The 20,254-nt window shown below is 50.2% G+C and overlaps 2 protein-coding genes across 2 annotated transcripts in view; both read right to left on the bottom strand.

The window, feature by feature from the left end:
* The window catches only part of STX8 (syntaxin 8), a 105,515-nt gene that overhangs the window by 19,130 nt on the left and 66,131 nt on the right, over positions 1-20,254 (bottom strand). The window lies entirely within an intron of this gene.
* On the bottom strand, positions 13,905-17,551 carry LOC146429706 (microfibrillar-associated protein 1A-like). The gene is made up of 2 exons (XM_085077380.1): positions 14,433-17,551; positions 13,905-14,162 (listed from the first exon to the last, which is right to left on the bottom strand). The coding sequence occupies exons 1-2, from the start codon at positions 15,243-15,245 to the stop codon at positions 13,905-13,907; spliced, it is 1,071 nt and encodes a 356-aa protein (XP_084933506.1). The 5' UTR covers positions 15,246-17,551.

The raw sequence follows: 20,254 nt of genomic DNA, 5'->3' as shown, positions 1-20,254 counted from the left end.
TCCCGGGCTACTTGTCATGCAAACAACCTGGGAGATTCATTCTCCTGGCAAGGCAAGAGGAGGGGTAAATGACTGAGTTAAGTAGATTACTGGGGAAGGAGTCACACTCAGCAGCCTTATGAGATGATTAGACCCTGGGAAATTCACACCCCAAATCCCCCTGGTAGTGCACATTCATCACCAGCTCCAGGATCCAGTGCAATCAGGAACCTTCCCTGGGAACCTTCTCTGGCAGCATTAAATATTCATTTCCCAATGAACTTCCATTTAGCTGCTCCCCACTCAAAAAAAGGAAGATTATGTTAAAATTTTACAGGGGAAAAAGTTGCAGCAGCGTTTAGCAAGCCAGCAGTTCATGCTAAAACAACTCTTTTCATAAAATTATCAGCATTTTTGGAGCGAGACTGAGGCCAACATCACCCAGACCAGTGATAAGAGCTTCCATGGACACCTGGGACTGCACAGGGGAGCAGCAATTATCTGTCATGAGCACTGAACAAATCCAACTCACAACAGCAGCTCCTGCAATCCAAAAAAGGGGAAATAATCCCACTTGTGGCAGGAGAGCCATTGGCTGCTACAGCACCAGGGATGGGCTGTGCTTCTGTGGGACAGACTTTGGGGTCCCAGTTAGGGTCTTGTTGCCCCCAAGGGAGATGGGGGACACCTCTCTCTGCACTCATCATGATCTGACAGAGCACACAGGCTGAGGTTGGGGATTAATTGCCTGCAATGCTGGGAGAACTGGCAGCAATCCTGACTTTTTGCCAACTCATGACACCGTGAGGAGCGACAGGTTCTGGGAGAGGCTGTTCCACTGAGGCTTCAGACGTGGCTTTATCACACTTTGTGTTACAAAAGACTCCAAGTTTAACAGGAGTCTATACAGCATTATTCAGCAACCCTCCATTATCTAAAGAATTACAAATTCCCCATTTTCTGGATCTATATAAAGTAAAGGGCGTAACCCCATCACACTGGAGAAGGTGAGTGTGCTGAGAGTTCTCCCTCCTACCTGTGGTATTTTTATCAGAGATGTCTTTAAAAATATCTCTCAAAGAAAGTCTCTTATGCAAGAAGTTAGACAGCTGAGGACTACAGAAGTTTAGGCTGGTTCCATCAAAGGAAACTCCACCACCAGGAGTCAAAAGAAGGCCAAGATAAACTACACAAACCCAGGGACCAACCTGATGAGAAGGGCTCATCTTCCCAGGAAGCTACGTGGTGGGATAGCTCTGAAGAAGGAAAGTACAAGGCTAAGGATTCCTGCTGAGAGCTGAGGTTGTTCAGCCTGGAGAAAGCTTTGGGGAGACCGTAGAGCTCCTTCTAGTGCCTAAAGGAGCTCCAAGAGAGCTAGAGAGGGACTTGAAACAAAGGCATGGAGTGACACGACAGGGGAACAGCCTTAAGCTGAAGGAAAGTAGGTTCAGATGAGGTGTTAGGAAGGAATTCCTCCCTGTGAGGTTGGGAGGCCCTGGCACAGAGTGCCCAGAGAAGCTGTGCTGCCCCTGGATCCCTGGCAGTGTCCAAGGCCAGGCTGGACACTGGGGCTTGGAGCAGCCTGGGACAGTGGAAGGTGTCCCTGCCATGGCAGGGGTGGGGCTGGATGGGCTTTAAGGTCACTTTTCCAACCCAATCCATTCTGTGATTCCCTAAGGACCCAGCAGTGGAAATAACACATTTCCTGCCTCCCTGACCCCCACTTCTTTCTTGGCCAATGCTGAAGGAAGGCTTGAAAAGAAGATCAGGTCACCCCACTATCTCAGGCTCTTAGGTGAGCCAGAGTCCACTGAGGCCAGGCACCGAGCAGGGCCCAACCAAACCCAGCCCTCAGCCATGCTGGGCTCTCGGGGTCCTGTGCCTAATCAAGCAGGAAGCAGATGATTGGAGCTGGTCTGTTGGAAAACGTTCAGTCATATCACATAAAAATACCTGAGTGCCCCCTAGGGACACCATTCCCTTCTGGGAGCTTCCACCTCAACCCACCCAGCCATTTAACACCTGAACACTCCCCAGTTCCAAGCCCTCTGATGACTTAACCATGTCTTTACATCCAGATTTAGCAGGACAAAAGATGGCCACCAAAAAGCCACCAGCATCACCTGGACCTTCATTTACACAGCAGCAAAGGAGTATGAATTCTACTCTTCCTTCCTTGGAAGATGATCTTCCAGTGTTTCTTTGGCAGCCAAAATACAGCATGGATATTGTAAGGGGAGCCAGCCTGGGCATCCTGGAATCATGGAATAATAGAATGGGTTGGGTTGGAAAGGACCTTAAAGCCCACCCTGCCATGGCAGGGACACCTTCCACTGTCCCAGGTTGCTCCAAGCCCCAATGTCCAGGCTGGCCTTGGACACTTGCAGGGATCCAGGGGCAGCCACAGCTTCTCTGGGCACCCTGTGCCAGGGCCTCACCACCCAGGATTTCCTGCAGTTGCCAAGTGCCTGAACTCAACTTTCCCTGGCTCATCAGGGCTTGTACAGCACAGAACACAGAGAGCCTCCAAACTCACCAGCTCCTCATTTCCAGCAGAATCTAAGGACCTGACTCTGCTGCAGGGTCACACCACAGCAGCTCCTTGGATGCACTCTGGGCTGGAGCAAATCCAGTGGCAGAGAGGTCTCTGGGCAGGATCCTGGCCCAGGAACAGCTTTTCATCACCAGGCAGGGCTAGCTGATCCAAACTCAAGATACTCCTGTCCAAGACAGTTTCTCCCATAGACTGTTAGCCACCAATATTCCCACACAAATATGCTGTGAATGCTCCAATGAGGGCACAGAAACACAGAGGAAAGCTAAGTTTACTCTGCATTCATGGGCAGAGCTGCATCCAGAACCAGAGCAATCAGCATCTCCCGAACACCAAAGGTGATGGCAAACAAGCACAAACCACTTAATGAGGGAAGTGGCTCAGAGGACATAGCAAAGTAACCAAGGAAATGTTAGCAATGTTGGCATTACCCCAATAACCTGTAAAACAGAAGCAGTGACAGTGGGAAAGGTGCAGAAATGAAAGAATTCTAATGCCAGCAAAGAGCTGAGGTGCAATGTGAAGTCTGAAGAGCCACCTCTCCACCACATCCCCCATCCAAACCTGCAGGTCAAACAAAAACTGGAGATCAGCTTTAAACATCTACCCAGCTCCCAAGGGATTTGAGGATCTTGTCCAAACACACTGTGCCAAATGAAGTGTGTCTAAGTCTGAAAACACAGAATGCACAATTCGCAGGAGAAATCCAATCATCTCATCTCATCTCATCTCAGGAAGCTGGGAATGTTCCTGTTTATGGCACTGCCTTACCCCATGTTGTAAAATACCCAGTGTGGATCATTTGGCACTGCTGGTGTTTTTCTAGAAGGCCTAAACACAGGGCTTTTTCCCCTCACTTTTGAGTCTTTAATTCAGTATCAAGGTGGGAAATGAATATTTTTGCATTTTACTTAAATGCCAGAAAAACATTTGCTGCTTTTCTAGCAGCAATGAGTCACTTTGGCTCCAATCAGGTGCTTTTCTAAAGCTTTTTAACAGCGCTGTCACCTTGCAAATGCTCTAGAGCTAAACACAAAACATTGTCTGCTGGGATCCCCAAGATTTTACAAACACTGCAGTAGAACCAACCCACCCAGCCCTGCAGGAGCTGGAAACCTCAGAGCTAAATAAGATCTCCAAGCCCAGTGAGAAACACTAAAGCCAGGAATATCTTCACTTCAGGAGAGGTTATACTTTCCAAACTCCTTGAATTTGGCAGATTTGGGAAAGTTATGCAAATATGCCTGTGATGTTCAAAATCCAACCCTTGTGATACACATTGTGCTGAGCAAACCACTTGTCTTTTCTCACAGGCAACCAGAAACAAGCAGCCAAGGGGTAAATGCCAGTAAAACTGCAAATTTCCTCTGCCCCTGCCCATGCTGGAGCACAGCGAAGGGCAGGAGAAAGCAGTTCCCACCTACATGTAGGGAACCACCTCACAGGACACAGAAAGTCTGAATTGCAGCCACAACCCTGGAGTTCCTCAGCTGAGGCTGAGGAATTAAAACACATTGACAGAAATCAAGGGTAGGTGAATGGTATCCCCATCCTGCTCTGCTCGTACTCCACCCCAAATCCCAGCTGGCCCTTCTGGGAGCCCTCCCAGCTCCCTCTGGCAAGCCCTGACAGCCAGGAGCTCTCCCACCTGAGGAAGAAATTCCTGATTCTCAGCATCCATCACACCCCCAGGCTGGGCTCACATCCCCAGGCAGCCCCACCCCTCCCTGTCCCATCCCTAAAGGGTACCAAGGCTTCTCCTTGGGTTCATCTGCAGTTTTCTGAAGAGGTAACATGATGAAGACCAAGTGTTTCCATGTGGATCCAGGGACATGAGGCTTCTCCAGGTGCCCAAAGCCACCTCCAGCTGCTGTCCAAGGAGTTCTTGGCCACCAGGCTGGGACCAAAGGCCACACCACGTCTTTGGAAGGTGATGGCTGCGAAGTCTCCAGCCCCAAGTCACCAGGAGGCCTGGAGACACCTTTCCCACAGGAGTGGGAGAAACACTTTCACTAGACAGAAAATACAGAATCATGGAATGGTTCTGATTAAGGTCAGAAGGGACCTTAAAGATCATCTCATGGCACCCTCAGCCATGGGCAGGGACACCTTCCACTATCACAGAGTGCTCAAAGCTCCATCCAGCCTGGCTCTGAACACCTCCAGGGATGGGAAATCCCAAACTCCTCCCCACACAAATGCACATCCAGGCAGCAGCTACGTACAAACCCCTGTTTGCCCTTTACTGGAGCAACCTCTGCTCCTCCATTAGGGCAGAACAAGGATCCTGCATGGACAAAACCCTTCCTACCCCCAGGGATTACTTTTGTTTCCCCTCACAGGCAGTGGGTTGGGGCAGGGGCTCCGAGAGCGGCTGCCTGTGGTTGCGGCAGCTCAGCACCACACCAGGGATGACCCATGGCAGTGCCAGCTCCCACAGCAGAGATGACCCGTGGCAGTGCCAGCTCCCACACTGGGGATAACCAGTGGCAGTGGCAGCTCGCACTCCCTCTGTGTGCAGTTTGGGAACACAGCACAGCAGCCATGTCCATGCACCGTGTCCCCTCCAGCCCAGCCCCTCTGCATGGGGGGCCTGAGCTTCACACGTTCACAGCCCCCTCGGGACAAAGCCTGGGAGTTTCTTAATTAATCCAAGTGAAAGGCAGCCCCCAAGCATCCCACTTGCACCCCGGGAGTGGCTCTGTCTGGACTTCAAACGCCCGGAGCACTGCCCGGCAGCCCGGCCTCAATAGCAGCTCCGGGATTTTCCTCCTGTGAATGGGAATGCCCAGCCTTCTCCCGGCCTCTTCAGCCTCCTCTCATCTTCCCTCCAGTTTGAGACGTGTCTCTGCGATGGAGAGGAGGGAACAAAGGGGCTGCTTGTGTGTCAGCAGCCCTCGGAGGGGCTGTGTTTCAGTCCACCCTTCTCCAAAGCAGGGCAGTGTCTGGAGAGCTCTTTAGGAGTTTTTGTCTCATTAACATTTCCATGAGGGATCAAAGAATATATTAAAAAAATATCTAAGTACAATTCCTGCTATGGAACGGGAACATATAAAAAAACCTGCTCAGATGCCTTTCCCTGATCCCTGCCATTATTGTTGGATAATTGTCTCCTCATGAGCTCAGCTTTTATTCCCACCGAATCCCACCGAAACTCTCGGCACATCCATCCCACCAAGCCCCGCTCCGCTGTACTTTTTCCATCATCAGGGCTGAGTTGCCCCATGTTCCTCCCAAACAGATCCCAATTATTCCCTGGCAGTAAGTCACCAGGAGCAGCAATTGCTTTCCCGTCGCCCCTCGGAGCAGCTGCTGGGGGTGGGCTGGGAGTTGGGATGAATACTAAGGAAGCACTGAGGCATCGTGGGGGGACGGGGCAGGATTTTCTCCTGGAAGGAAGCAAATCAGGCAGCTTTGCATGTCCCAGAGGAGCCTTTTTCTTCCTCCTCTTTGGGTATCTCCTGGCACAAGCCCTGCCTGTGTGGAGCTGCCACACCTGGAGCCACATCCAGCCCCACGGCAGGACCTTGCCCACTCCTGGCCCCAGCCACGATTCTCCCCAGCTCATTAGGGATGCCCAGCAACACCCCGCAGACAAAGCCACGGCAAACAAAGTGTGGGGAGAAGGGGGAAGGGGGGAGAAGGGGATTTTTTCCCTTTTTTCAGAAGAAAAGAGTGCGGAGGAATTCCTCATTCACTGATCTGTAGAATACATTAATATCCCAAGTGTTGGCACAGCCTCCCATGCTCGGGGGACCAACAATGCCAGCAATGACTCCGAGTCTGGGATCTTCAAATAAACCACCCCTGCTGTCATGGCCACCAGGAAAGAGAATAACAGCAATATTAGCTGACCTTCATTTTGTTGTTTCCCCAGACCTGACTGCTAGACCTCTGTTTGCCTGTTACTAGGATTTCTTGGCTGAAAAATGTGAGCATTTCCTAGACGATAAAGAGGCAGTTTATTAGGTAAATAAACCAGGCCCTAAGCAGCCTCTGCTGCCTGATAATGAGGAGGGAAGGAAAGGCCCAGACCTCCCTGCACCACCTAAAATAACCCCAATCAAGGCTCTCTAATGACCACCACACGCATATTTTTCAACAGACAGTTAATGAACAAGAGAAGGTCATTCCAGCCGAGCCAACTTGTGCTCAAAACCATTTGCTGAGAAAACTATAGGCCATAAAAATCCCAGCAGGCACTGTCTGTATCCTATAAAACTGTCCCTCTGTGGAAGCAGAAAGAAGTTTAAAATAAGTGTATTCTTTCAGGCTTCGGACAAAAGAAAGCATGGAGGGGAAGATGTTTACAGAGGAGGGATGGGAAGGAGAGATGGAGGACAGTCCATACCATTCCCTGCTTACTTCAGCCCCAGGGGCCACAGGCACAAACACAATTAATTCTCAGGCACACAACGACCCAAGGATGAGGTGCAAGCCTGCAGCACCTCCCTCAAAAGGCTACTGCAAATTAGAGGCAAGTTTTCCAACATTTCCCAATGCATCTCACAGATAAATGCAATAACCAGACAGATTCAGAAAGCATGGCTTGGAAAATGAAGTTTCCACTAAACAGTGCTAGTGGTACTGTTTTCCTTGCCAACAGAGCAATGTTCTGGTGCAGGTTTTTTCAACATTTAGGAGATAAGTATTACACAGGAGCTACTGTGTGTTACGATCCCTCTGGGGATGTGGTACAACACAACCACGGTGCAGCCAGTGCCCCACGAGTCACAGCCTCACACCTGAAGCTCCTCTGCAGAGCCCAGAACCCAGCAAATGTCACTCCAAAGCCACTGGCACAAGATGATCATCCTGCAGCAGAAACAAACCCCTTCCCTCCCTGCCCCAAATTTCTGAAGCAGACAGCCTGCCTATTCCAACAGTCAATCCCACTGTGCTGCTGCAGATCTGTAGCAGGAAGGAATTCCTGCCACCAGCATCCAGATGGGTTTGCAAACAAGTGTGGCATTCCAGTGTCACTCCTCTGCTTTCACCAGGGAAGTGTGGAAGTCACTGCAAACAGCAGCTCCAGGGATGGCACAACAGCTTCAGCGTGAGCCTTGTGTCACCTCTGTGTGACATCCAGCACCCATCACCTCTGTGTGATGCTCAGCAAAGGATGCAGAGCCTGCCTGGAGCCTGGGCAAGCAGACAGGGACCTTGAAGATGTCTTCCCCAGGGCTGAACTCACACCTTGAGCCACAGCAGAGGCCAAGGTCACGGAGTGCCATCTGCAAAAACTACCTGTTTTTAACTACAGGCCCTTGTCCCAAGTCCCTCTCCACCCCTTTAGCAATGGAAGGAGCCCTGAGGTCTGCCTGGATCCTTCTCCTCTCCAGGTGAACACCCCCAGCTCTCCCAGCCTGGCTCCATGGCTGAGGGGCTCCAGTCCTCTGTCCACCTCCCCTCTGGATTCATCCCAGCAGCTCCATGTCCCTCTGATGTTCTCCAGGGCTGGGGCAGCTCTGCAGGTGAGGTCTCACCTGAGCACAGGGGCAGAATCCCCTCTCCCCTCCCTGCTGCTCATGCTGGGGCTCAGTCCAGGGCACAGGGGGGTTTCTGGGGGCCAGAGAACACGGCCAGGGAATGTTGAGCTTCTCATCACCAACATCCCCAAGTCCTCCTCAGGGCTGCTCCTGACCCATCCCCTCCCAGCCTGTTTTGGGATCGCTCTGACTCCTGTGCAGGACCTTGCACTTGGCCTTGCTGACCCTCCTGGGGTTCACAGGGACCCACCAGTCCCCACGGGGCTGCTCCCACCTGAGCTCCCCATTCCACCCATCCCACAGTGCTCCCAGCACCCCGAGCACAGCCCTGGCCAGGGACACTGCCCAGCCCTGGCCACTCCTGCAGCCACCTGGGCCCCACAGCTCCTTTATCCTTTCCCAAAATGAAACCACCAATCTCAGCTGTACAAGGCTTCCTTCCCACTCTGCTGGAAGCAGGACTGCTGTGTTTGAGTGCCATGGGGTGAACGCTGCACAAACATCTCGATTTTCACCTTATGTCAATATATTTTCTAAAGCAACCAGAAACGCCCCCACCCCCACCCCCAGCCCTGACAAACCCCCCTGCAAGGGCAGGGCTTTCTCACTGCTCCTCCCATGTGCCTGAGGACAGTTTTCCTCTAGTCCATTGGCACGATGGCAGGAATCCTACTGTATTTTTGCAAAACAAGAAATATTTGAGATCACAGCCCCTGTTGATTTATACTCCCGGATTCTGGTGGGATCAGCATCCTCCATGCATCTCAGAAAGCCCTGAAGAGACAACATAACCACTTGTCCCTAGCAGACTAATTTCTCCATTGACCACATCCTCCGTGCATTGTTGTGTCCCTGCAGTGCCTGGGGCTTGGGAAGCAGAATTCCAGATGCTGGAAGCTCGCTCTGCCCAGGCACTGTGTGCTCAGCACAGCTCTGGCTCGGGGTGGATTTAGGGTAAAACGACCAAGAGAGGCTGCAAAAGGCTCGACAGTGGGGAACCAAAGATTAAGGCAGAATTTCAGTCTGCAGGAATTACCACAAACACTTAACCCAGATAATTTCCCCCCTAATTTAGGATTTAACGTGGCACGAAATTCCCGAGCCTGAACACCGTTGTACTTCAGCTCCAGATCGGGGAGAGCAATTATTTTGTCATTGAGCATATTAGGAAAGAAAAGGCAGAAGGAGGCAAGTTTGACTCTTTGGTAATGTACAAATTAACACGTTTCATCACCATTTTCAGAAATATAAATTAATGATTTAATTCTGCAACATGTATCCTTGGAAACCAAGCTGTAAGCAGTCACCCCTGGATATTTCACACAATTCCATTTTTTTCAATATTGAAATACCATTAATTGCTTGGCCTTTTGCAGTGATGGACAGCTTGGGTGAGCAGGGTGCCCAGGGGTTTGTTTTACCACCAGATTTGCAGGATCCCACTACATGGGTTGACAACAGCTGCTCTAAATCTCCTGATAGGTATGAACAGGCACTGATGAAGTTCAGTCTGTTTGAACAGCTGCATATGCAAATGTAATTAAGAAGATGTCTATTGCCTTTTGCTCCCCCTCTCCCCTCACCCTGTCTCCTGATGGGGAGGGATGGCATTTCACAGCTCCAGGCTTCAACCTGTGCCTGATTTACATCTCACAGCCCAGCCCCAGAAATGCCACTCTTGGGGGGTCCTTAAAATCAGGGCTCAGCTGCTGAACACAGGATTATTCTGCAATCTCCATGTCCACTGAGGAAGCAGCCCCTTGGCAGAGCACCCCAGCAAAGGGACTTTTCCCCACCCTGTTGGACACATTTGGGGCTGCCCCTCAGCCTGTGTTTGTACCACACTGGCTGCACAGCCTGAGGTGAACCTTTCTGCTCCTGAGTCTGTCTGCCATCAGCAGCCAAGGAGATGTTCCTGGGTCACCACAGACAGAGAAAGGCACATGGGAAGGGGTTGGGGACAGAGTGGCTGGAAAGTCCCTGGTGAAAAAGGCCCTGGGGGTGCTGTGGCAGTGGATGGACATGAGCCCAGAGGTGCCCAGGTGGGCAGGAGGCCAAGGGCACCTGAGCTGTCCCAGCTCTGGGGTGGCAGCAGGGCCAGGGCAATGCCTGTCCCCTGTGCTGGCACTGCTGGGGCACCTCAGTGCTGGGGCAGCTCTGGGGCCCTCAGGACAAGAGGGACATGGAGGGGCTGGAGGTGTCCAGGGAAGGGAACAGAGCTGGGAAGGGGCTGGAGAACCAGGAGAGGCTGAGGGAGCTGGGAAAGGAGCTCAGCCTGGAGCAAAGGAGGCTCAGGGGGACCTTGTGGCTCTGCACAGCTGCTGACAGGAGGGGACAGCCGGGGGGTCAGGCTGTGCTCCAGGGAACAGGGACAGGAGGAGAGAGAACAGCCTCAGGCTGGGCCAGGGGAGGTTTGGATTGGATATTAGGGAAAATTTCTCCACAGAAAGGGTGGTCAAGCATTGGAATGGACTGCCCAGGGAGGTCTGGAGTCACCATTCCTGGAAGTGTTCAAAAACACGTGGATGTGGCACTTGAGGACATGGGTTAGTGGTGAACATGGTGGTGGTGCTGGGGTGACAACTGCATTTGGTGACCTCAGAGGCCTTTTCCAGCCGTAGTGACTCTGTGATTCCACAGTTCTGAAGGATCAGTGGTTGAATTCACCGAGCCATGGCTTGGTAGGAGGATGGAAAAGGCTGTGGTGGTTCTGGAGGGTCTCAGTGCCACAGGATGAACTCTCATTAAATGAGGTGAGCTGCTTAATGAAGGCAGGACTGATACACTCAGGTCCTTCCCTTCAGACTGGGCCTTATCCAGGACATGTATCCCACATTTAGGGATCCCTCCAGAGCCAGAGGGGAACTGCAGCACCACACAATTGTCACTCACTAAGTGTAAGGAAGAAAGAGCTGTGAGCAACCCTGGCCTGTCTGACCATCCTGAGCAGGATGGGCGCTCCAGAGCAAACCAAGACTAATTCCAACATGAAACAAAAAAGTAAGAAGGGAGGAAAACACTAGGACTGCACTGAGGGGAAATCAGATCACACAGAGCTAACCAGGTCAGCTGGTCAGATAATGAATTTTCTAGACAAAGGAAGTGAGAGAGATCCTACCCACACAGACTTCAGCAAAGTGATACAGCACCACATGGGAAATCCTGCAATGAAAAACTGGGGATTAGCAGAACTGGAAGGGCAGGAAACTGGTGAAAGGGGAAGTGGCGTTGAAAGAAGGATCAGAATGGATGGAGGTCACCAGCAGAGCTCCTCCAGGAATGGTCAGCAGGCTGATCTTATTAAATATTTTTATTAATGACCTTGGCACAAGAAGTAAGTGTGCTAATGAAATCTGCTGCTGACACAAAGTTGGAAAGCAGCAGCAGCACACAGGAAAGCTGAGACAGAATGGAGAGGAAAAATGGGTAACTGTGAAGATGAATGGAGGAAGGTTGAAATTCCATGGGATGGGAGAGGAAGCCATACACTGGGGATAAACAATAGTTTTTCCTGTGAGTTGGAAAAAAATGAACTTGAGTGGAAAATGTTCAAGAGAAAGAAAGGCCCAAGCAAAAAGCTCCAAAATCAAAATGACTGAGGCACCAACATGCTGGAATTGCAATATTTCCAACAGCCAGAGAAGTGCTGGGGCTGCTGGACAAGCAGTTGTGAGAAGGCTCCAGGGATTCTGCACTTGGTTCCTGTGGTTAAAAATCCAAAATGTTTAAGTAGGAAGAAGTGTAAAAAAGACTTGGCAGAAAACAGATTAATTTAGGAGATTAAAATGTAAAGACACTTGTTCAGCCCTACAAAACAATAGCTGGGAGGGCACACTGAATGATCTCTTGGACACACACATCTGAGGGAAGAAAATAAAAAAGAGGAAAGAGCTATTCAGGACAGCAGAACAAGGGCTGCACGTGGGCAACATGAAGAATCCCTGACAAGTCCAGGCTGGAAATAAGTTTATGACCATTTCAGCCTTCCAATAGGAGTAATGGGGGGGAAAAAACAAGCTTGTTCTCAGAAATTTATCTTGAAGGGATCCTCTGACCCAGAAGGCTCTTCCCATCCTTTCCTGCTCAACACACACAGAGCTGACAGCACCAGGACATGCTGTGCTTCCCACCTGGAAGCGGAGTCACATAGCATGTCCAAACCACCTTTTTTTTAAAACAAACCTGTTTATGACTGTTTAGGTCCATCCTCTTTAATCAGCTGAATCCATTCCAACACCTCAGCATGAGCAGTTTTAAGGCAAATACTTGAGTAGTGAATATAGTGAGTTTGAGGAGGAGGAGGGAAAAGAGGAGGAGGATGAAGGCCATGAGTGGCTGGAGGGTGCAAAGGCATCACCTCAGCACCATGACTGACCTTGTTCAGTGTCTCTGCTGAGCTGGGAACACCCTCTGGGATATTCCATCTCACCTTCAGTCACCCTGGGAGCTCCAAGGTAACAAAGCCAAGGAAAAGTGTTCCACATTATGGGAAAGCAAGATAGCAAAGCAACAAATGGACCAGAACTCTGAGATTACCAGTGTGCTGAAATTATTGGACTGGTTCATTTAAAAGTTGTTAACATAATTAATGTTAAAAATGAATTAAGAAGACACACTTCCCACTATGTCCATTATCTGCTTTGAGGCTTCTCTGGTGTCTAATGAGACTTGGGCTCACCCTGCTTACCCCCCCTTCCCTCAACAGGGCCCTTAATTGGTGTCTCTAATGAGGATGGATGGCCAGGTGAGCCTGTGGTGACTCCTGATCTTTGTCACCTCCATCCCCAGCTCCTTTCAGCCTCAGTTAGCCCAGGGCAGGAGTCAGAAGGACAAGGAGGAAGGAAGAGCAGGGTTGCACCCACTGGATCCTCCAGGCATACCTGGACTTCCCAGGCACAGCCCTCCTGTGCTTCCATGGGGAGGGAAATGAGCTCTGGGAGGGGAAGGGAACACTCCAGGGAGCTCAGATGGGAACTACAGCACAGGGAGGATGATGGCAGTGGAGCTGTAGAAAGATAAATCCTGCAGCAAGATCTCCTGGACTCCTGGTGCTCCAAAGGCTGCTAGAGAAGAGAACATGCAGACAGAAAATCTCAGAACTCCAACAGTGTCCTGTGGCCACCTCCCTGGGCTGCTCTGCTCCTGGAGGATGAGGCACTGGCACATTGAGATTCACATTAGATAGAAGAAATAATTTTTTTTACCCTGAGGGTGAAGAGATCCTGGCACAAGGTACCCAGAGAAGCTGTGGATCCCTAGAAGTGTCCAAGCCCAGGATGGACAGGGCTTGGAGCAACCTGGGAGAGTGGAAGATGACCCTGCCCATGGTAGGGGCAAGACGATCTGTAAATTTCCCTTCCAACCCAAACCAGCCTGGGATTGTATGATTTAAGACACCAGTGATCAGTGAAGACAGAGAATCACAGAATATTCTGAGTTGGAATGGACCCACAAGGATCATCAAGTCCATCTCTCCAGTGAATGGTCCATACAGGGATCAAATCCACAACCTTGGTGTTATTAGTTAATTAGTAAGACATCAGAAATTAGCCCAATTCAACCAAGAGATTCACCATTCTTCTGCTAAAGTTTCTTTTCAACTCTTCCTGCAGGGGTAACCACTCAGAACTTTTGAACATGTAATTGCTTAAAGTGGAAGAAACTTGAAATGGTCCTCAAGAGTCAGAGCACTGAAATCCCTCTTGTCCAGCTCCTCATCCTCACCCCTGCAAAACCTGCTGCAGTGGCAGTGCCTCTGCAGGAGTTTGTATTTGCCCTTTACTGCCTTGTTGGTGATGATGCTGCCATTGGTGCTCCTCCTCTGTCAGGTTCTGCACCCACTCCACTTCTTCCTTCTCCATGGCTTCTCATTTTTCATGGGCTCATTTGAGGCACTTCAGCTCATGGGCTGTCCAGGCCGCATACTCCTTCTCACAGCTCTCATCACCTGCATCGAGTGCTTCCAGCACTGGCAGAGAGCGCCTGTTCTCCTCCAGCTCCTTCTTTGCTTCTTCTTCTACGATCTTCAGTGTGTACTTCACCTCTCCTCTATCCTCTTTGCCTCTTGCTCCAACTCCTTCTGCTCCAGGGCTTCTGCTTCTCTCTCCTGAATTGTGATCTGGTCCTTCTTGCGACAAAGACTGCTTTGAGATGTGGCTCCATGTCGCTGTTGAGCAGCTAGCAGAGTAATGAATGCATCAGTTCTCAGTGGCAAGAAGGAATGACCTTTATTGTTTTGATTTCATCACATATATAGAGTTCTCAAAAGTCACCCAGATTGGTCAGTCAGAAGCCTTCCCCCAGGCCTGATTGGCCAGGCCTGCACTGCCCAAGTTCTGGGACACTGTTCCAACAACATCCAAACTTTATCTTTATTTACAAAACACAAGAAAACTTCTCATGGGAAAAACCTGTGCTAGCCACAGCTCCATTTCATCTTCGCTGTCTGTGTACTCCTCGTACTCAGACTCTGACTTGGACTCTTCTCCAGACCCACCCTCATCTTCCAACTCCATCACTTCCATCTCCTCACTTTTCCATGCTCGCTGATGCATCATCCCATGATGACAATCAATCTCCACATCATTGACCTCTTCCTCTTCACTGCTGTGCTCCTGTTCCAGGCACCAAGCTTCTCCCCCCACCACTTCTGGATCACCTTCTCCAATTTGGCAGTGTCCTGCCAGCCACTCCTCCATGTCCTCGGCGAGGCACTTCTGGAGGCCCTGGAGCTGGGGGTTGTTGGCTAGTTCCTCCTCCTGTTCCTCGAGCTCAACCTCCTTCTCCTTCAGCTCCTTGATGAACAGGAACTCCTTGTTCTCCTCCTCTGAGGGCTCCACAGGCACACAGTCAGGCTGTCTGCCCAGCACATACTGCTTCACCTTCACCATGAATGGGAACTCCTCGTTCTCCTCCTCTGAGGGCTCCATGGGCACATAGTCAGGCTGCCTGTCCAGCATGTACTGCTTCACCTTCACCTTCTCCATGGACAGCTTACCCTTCTCGCTGCAGAAAGGCACAGCTCCTGCCTGGATGGAATCAGCAGCTGCTTTGTGAGGGCACTGGGGACTCCCATGGTGGTGGCAGCAGGCAGTGAACATAAGAATGAAGCAGACCTGCAGTGCAGGAGCAGTGCAGCAGGCTGAGATCTCAGAGTCCAGCACAGGAGTGGCCATGGCAGAGGGTCCAGAGGGAGCTGGTCTCCATGTTTGGGCACCACACATGCTGTTCTGAGCCCCAAGAGGCCAGGAGAACAGGCAGAACAGCTCCTTCCTCCCCTACACCTGGGAACAGGACTCCCTAAAAACCAACCAAACCTCCAGGGTAACCCCCTCACCTTTATTCTCCCCACAACCCACCCCCAGCCGGGGCCATCTCAGTGGAATGTTGGGACATCCAGCTGCATCTTCTGTTTCCTAACTGCCCCATTTGGATCTCAGGCAATGCCCTCCCCTGTCCACCCATTATCCTTCTTCCAGGTAGCAGATGGGACAAAAATTCAAAATCAAGAAAAACTGAAAAAAACAAACCCAGAACAAAACCAAAGGAAGGGAAAATTAAAATTTAAAAAAAAATCAGGAGAATATAAAAGTTCCCAGTCCAAGAAATCTCATCCCATCGAAGGCCGGGCAGGTGACTCAGAGCCAGGGCAGTTGTCAGGGCAGCACTGGGGAGGAATATCAGTGTAACTTCTCCAGGAGTCAGATTGCAGGAAAGGCTGATTTCATGGCAACTGAACCAGCTCCTCGTCTCCACTGAGAAAAAAACAAATGGATGGAGACTTGCTCATCTAAACACACAGGATACGTCAGAGGAACAAACCTGAGCAACTGCCATCATAATTTATAAAACTAATTAAATCCATGGCAAAAATAAGCAAAACTTAGAACAGAGAGATCACAGAACCTGGCAGAAAAAGGCCCCAGCCTGCATGAATCATTATTTTCTACAGGAAACCTTATATAATCCAAGCTACACTATTTTAAAACAAACCAAACCTTCCAAAAACTCGAATTAATGGGTTTGGCAAAGCTCTGTTTCTAATTCAGGTGTTTTGGTAAGATTAAAAAAAAACCCCACCTGGTACAGATTAATTTGATGTAGTTTACACCCTGCCTTTGGCATCCCCAACCCTCCCTGGGAAGGAAGGCAAAGGGGAGCTGAAAGCATCTACCTGGGGCTGAGGGAGGTGATTAGATTGCATTGCCATCTTGTGGAACAGGAAAAAACCAGGGACAGGGGAAAAACTGCTCAGGCACCTCTCTGCAGTGGGGTGCTGCTCTCCAGGACACAGGTCCTGCCCCAGGAGGGGATTTACTGTGCTTGTTCCTCATTCTCCTCATTTATCTGAGGGATGCACACAGGGAGAACAAGGTCTGCTGCCCTCAGGCTGCTTGGAAGGGGATGGATACAGAGTCATCTATCAGAAATAAAAGCTTCCTCTTCTTTTGCTTGTTTTTACTGTGAAAAAGTCATGATCTTCTGTGTTGCTTTCCCAGGAAACAAAAACAGTTTTTCTCCCTGGCTACATAAGAACCACCAGAGTGACTGGGGTAGGGCCAGGAGTAGAACCAGCAATGCCCAGATCACCTCCCCAGTTCATGGTCTGGTTCAGCAGGACCTGAAGAACATTTCAGACTCCACACATGGCACAGCTCAGATGCAACCACCTCTGCACAGGTCACATCTGCCAACAGGACTCCCAGCTGTGGCCTGAGTTACTGAAATCCCCTTGGCTCCTCCAGACACAAACACTTCAGGATGTTCTTATCACAGCCGAAGCCTGGCTTAACCATCTTCTTTGCCTACTTGTGTCTTTTGGGAAAATAACCAAACTTGTGTCTTTAGGGAAAATAACCGAACAAAGAAACCCACTACAAAACTCAAGGATGGGGGAAAGTTACCCAAAAGCACTAACCCCATGTTGCCAGCCAGGCTGGGAGCAAGGGGAGGAGTTCACTGCACTGTTTCTTGTCTCAAGGAATGCCTGGACATGGCACTCAGTGCTCTGTGCTGGGTGAGAGAGTGTCTTGGGTGACAATCAAAGGTGCAACCCAAAGTATGTGTTCTATTACCATCTCCATGAGCTGCTAAGGTAGGTGGGGCAGTGTTCTCTATCCTCTCCTGACTCAGCCCTGGTAACACCCTCGGGGGAAGCAGCAGCCACTCTGTGGGGGCTATCTCTGCTGATGGGACATCAAGGTCTCCTGGAATGACACACAGAATTACATCATCCCATTGTGAGATGCCCTGCCCCGAGGAGAGGAACTGAACATTCCTACCTGGATATAGTCTGAGGCTTGGAACACCACGGGAGCACTGCCACTGGATTCCCAGAGGACAAGAGCTTGAGAACCTGCATGGGACCTCCAGAGATGAACCAGAGCTTCCTACAGGATCACCACTTCAACAGGACCACATCCCTCACTCCAACAGGACTGCAGCCACCATTTAACTTGCCTGCCACCACCACCTTGACCAACAGGGGGGCAGGTCACATTCTGACTGTCAGTTTAAAGCCAGTGTTTACTATTGCCTTTATTTTAATTTTCCTATTAAATTGTAGTTCTGACTTGGAATCTCTCACAACATATTTGTGTGGGGTTAATTCCTCCACTGGTTTGCTTCCAAACCAGCACCCAAGGTGGGGATTGGTCATGGGCTGGACTCGATGGGCTGGCAGGGCTTTTCCAACCTCAGTGAGTCTGTGATTCTGTGAACCCTGTAACTCCAGCCTAGGCAGGTGGACACTGTGACGGATGTGACTCTAAACTGGTGTGACCCATGATCTGTGCCTTCCTGGACTCACTGGAGCAGGAACCACCTGACCCAGTGCTGCAGAAACCCTACAAGAAGCAGTGCAAGTGCAGCACTGACCTGAGCTGGCTTTGGTGCCCAAAAACCACAACACACCAGCTCACCTGTCCTGAGTGACCACCAGCATCCAGAGCCATGGACTAAATGAACTCAAGGGACATCTGGACTTCCATGGGCTTTTTACAGACATTTCCAGGGGTGGCCATTGACTGAAGCAATGGTTCCTGTGTGTTATATGACTGCACTGGAAGTGGGGGGTGGTCAGTGAGGATGTACTGGGTAGGGACAGGTGGACTGAGGGGAGGGGAGTGTGCTGGATTTGGCTAGACAAAATGACTTCCTAGTAGCTGGTGTGGGGCTCTGGATTTGTGCTGGAATATTGACAGCACAGGGATGTTTTCCTTCTGGATGAGCAGGGCTGTGAGCACCGAGGCATTGTCTGCTCCTCAGTCCTTCCCACCAGTGACCAGGCAGGAGGTGCACATAAGCAGGGAGGGGACACAGCCAGGACAGCTGACCCCAACTGACCCAGGAGATATTCCAGACCAAATGGCATCACAATATCAGCAATAAAACTGGGAGAGGTGGCTGAAGGGGAACCACTGCTCAGGCACTGTTTGGGCATCAGTCAGTTGGTGCTGAGCAACTCTCTGCCTTTGCATCCCTTCTTGGGGTTTATTTTTTTTGTTATTTTCCTTTGCATTAAAACTATCCATTCTTTTATTTCAATTATTAAACTGTACTTATCTCAAGCCCTGAGTTTTCTCACTTTTGACCTTTCAGTCCTCTCCCCCACTGCATTGGGGGACAGGGAGAGGGTGGCTCTGGGGGGCTGAGGTTAAACCACAACATCCCCCAGCATCTCAACATTAATTATACTTTGATTTATTTGCAAATTTTTAAATGCAGTTCTTAAGACGACATTCTCAGTGTTAACGCTACTAATGAAGACATTATTGAGAAATGGTTACTGAGTGTTAGTCTGCAGAAAGCCCTAAAGGTGCCCAAACTGGAAGACAGAGGAGAAACCAACCCAAGAGTACCCAGTGGTGAGATGGAAAAGTCAGGATTGTGCACGCAGCCATTCCTGGAGCAAAGCTGGTACAGGCAGCCCAACACTTGACTGATGATTTGTGTGACCATTCTGGTGAAAGCTCAATGCAAATGTCTGAAATCTAAGAAACTTATATGTCCCACCACCCCTCCTAATGCCCAGCACTCACTGGGAAGGACAAAAACAATGCCAGGCGGTGTGCAAACATTTGCCTGCGGATGACTGATGATTTTCAACAATAATTTCATAAATGCAGCAGGCTGGAGTCTACCCCGTGGTTATCCTTCCGCTGCAATCCCTGGGAGTTCCCAGTGCCACCAGTGTGGGACTGCCTGAGGCCACCAAGGGAGACAGGACAGCCTTCCCTGGGCATGGCGAGGGCTGGCGCTGTCAGCAGCTCTTGGGGCAGCGAGAAAAATGGCGCTGAAAATAAGCTGTGAATGAAACAACCCACCCAGGACAACTGGAGGACTTGTGCCAGGCTGAGGACGGGCAGAGGGGCAGAGGCTGCTGCTGTGCCAGGCAGGTAATGCTGAGGGCACAACCCAAACCACAGCGGGCACTGGGAACAGCCCCGCAGCTGGAAACGAGGTTTGCATGAGAGAGAGATGTTGAAATATTGATTAAAGTTGTGTTTCATCAGCAATACTTTGATTTTATGTTTATATTGGCTGCTAACAAAGACACACCCATTAATGCATTACATTCCTGCTTGTAAAACAGGGATTATTCCATTATTCCAGCCAGTGTGCTCCGCTTGTATCCACAGCCCGCGGCTCCAGCACAGGCACTCATCAGGAAAATAAAAAAGACATTATAATTTCAAAAAGGAGGGAAAAACACATTAACAGCCACATGATGGAACAGAGTGGACACTGGGTCTGAGTAAGGAAGGGGTGTGCAAGGGGGAAGGCTGAGCATTTCACCCTGGATTAAATCCACAGTAACACACCAAAACCAAAGCGTTACTGAAGGTTTTATAAATTTAAATGATAAAAAAAGCACTCTGACATAGTCCCCTGGCAGGCCAGTTTTCCTGCTGCTTGGCCTCATTCAAGGAATAATCATACATACAGGGAGGGTATTTCTCATCCTAATACACTAGTTCATTCCAGTGCCAGGGATAAGGGTGGAAAAGGGATGGGAAGGATGCCATTAAAGCTGTGTCCTCAGCATTATTGTTCTAGAGCTCATGCCTGGGCAGGAGGAAGCAGCCATCTGAGGCAATATGGTGTTTACTTATGCCCAAATTGTTATGCAAACACAGGAAGACCTCTGGGAGCAGAGGGAACAGGCACCAGAGGCAGCACTTCTCACCAAAGCAAAATGTTATCCAATGTGCAAAGGGTGAGAGAGGTCACC

Source organism: Lichenostomus cassidix, chromosome 18 (genome assembly GCF_008360975.1).
Source record: "Lichenostomus cassidix isolate B80296 chromosome 18, HeHo_3.0, whole genome shotgun sequence".
In the NCBI taxonomy this organism is placed as follows: domain Eukaryota; kingdom Metazoa; phylum Chordata; class Aves; order Passeriformes; family Meliphagidae; genus Lichenostomus; species Lichenostomus cassidix.
The sequence above is the reverse complement of the archived record's forward strand: the minus strand, read 5'-3'. Positions and strand labels throughout refer to the sequence as shown.

Excerpts from the sequence above, each read along its gene's own strand:
- LOC146429706 (XM_085077380.1), bottom strand. The coding sequence starts at position 15,245 with ATGTGTGGTGCCCAAACATGGAGACCAGCTCCCTCTGGACCCTCTGCC. Across the intron at positions 14,163-14,432 it reads TGGAGCTGTGGCTAGCACAG|TCTTTGTCGCAAGAAGGACC; the intron begins GTTTTTCCCATG and ends ATCTCAAAGCAG.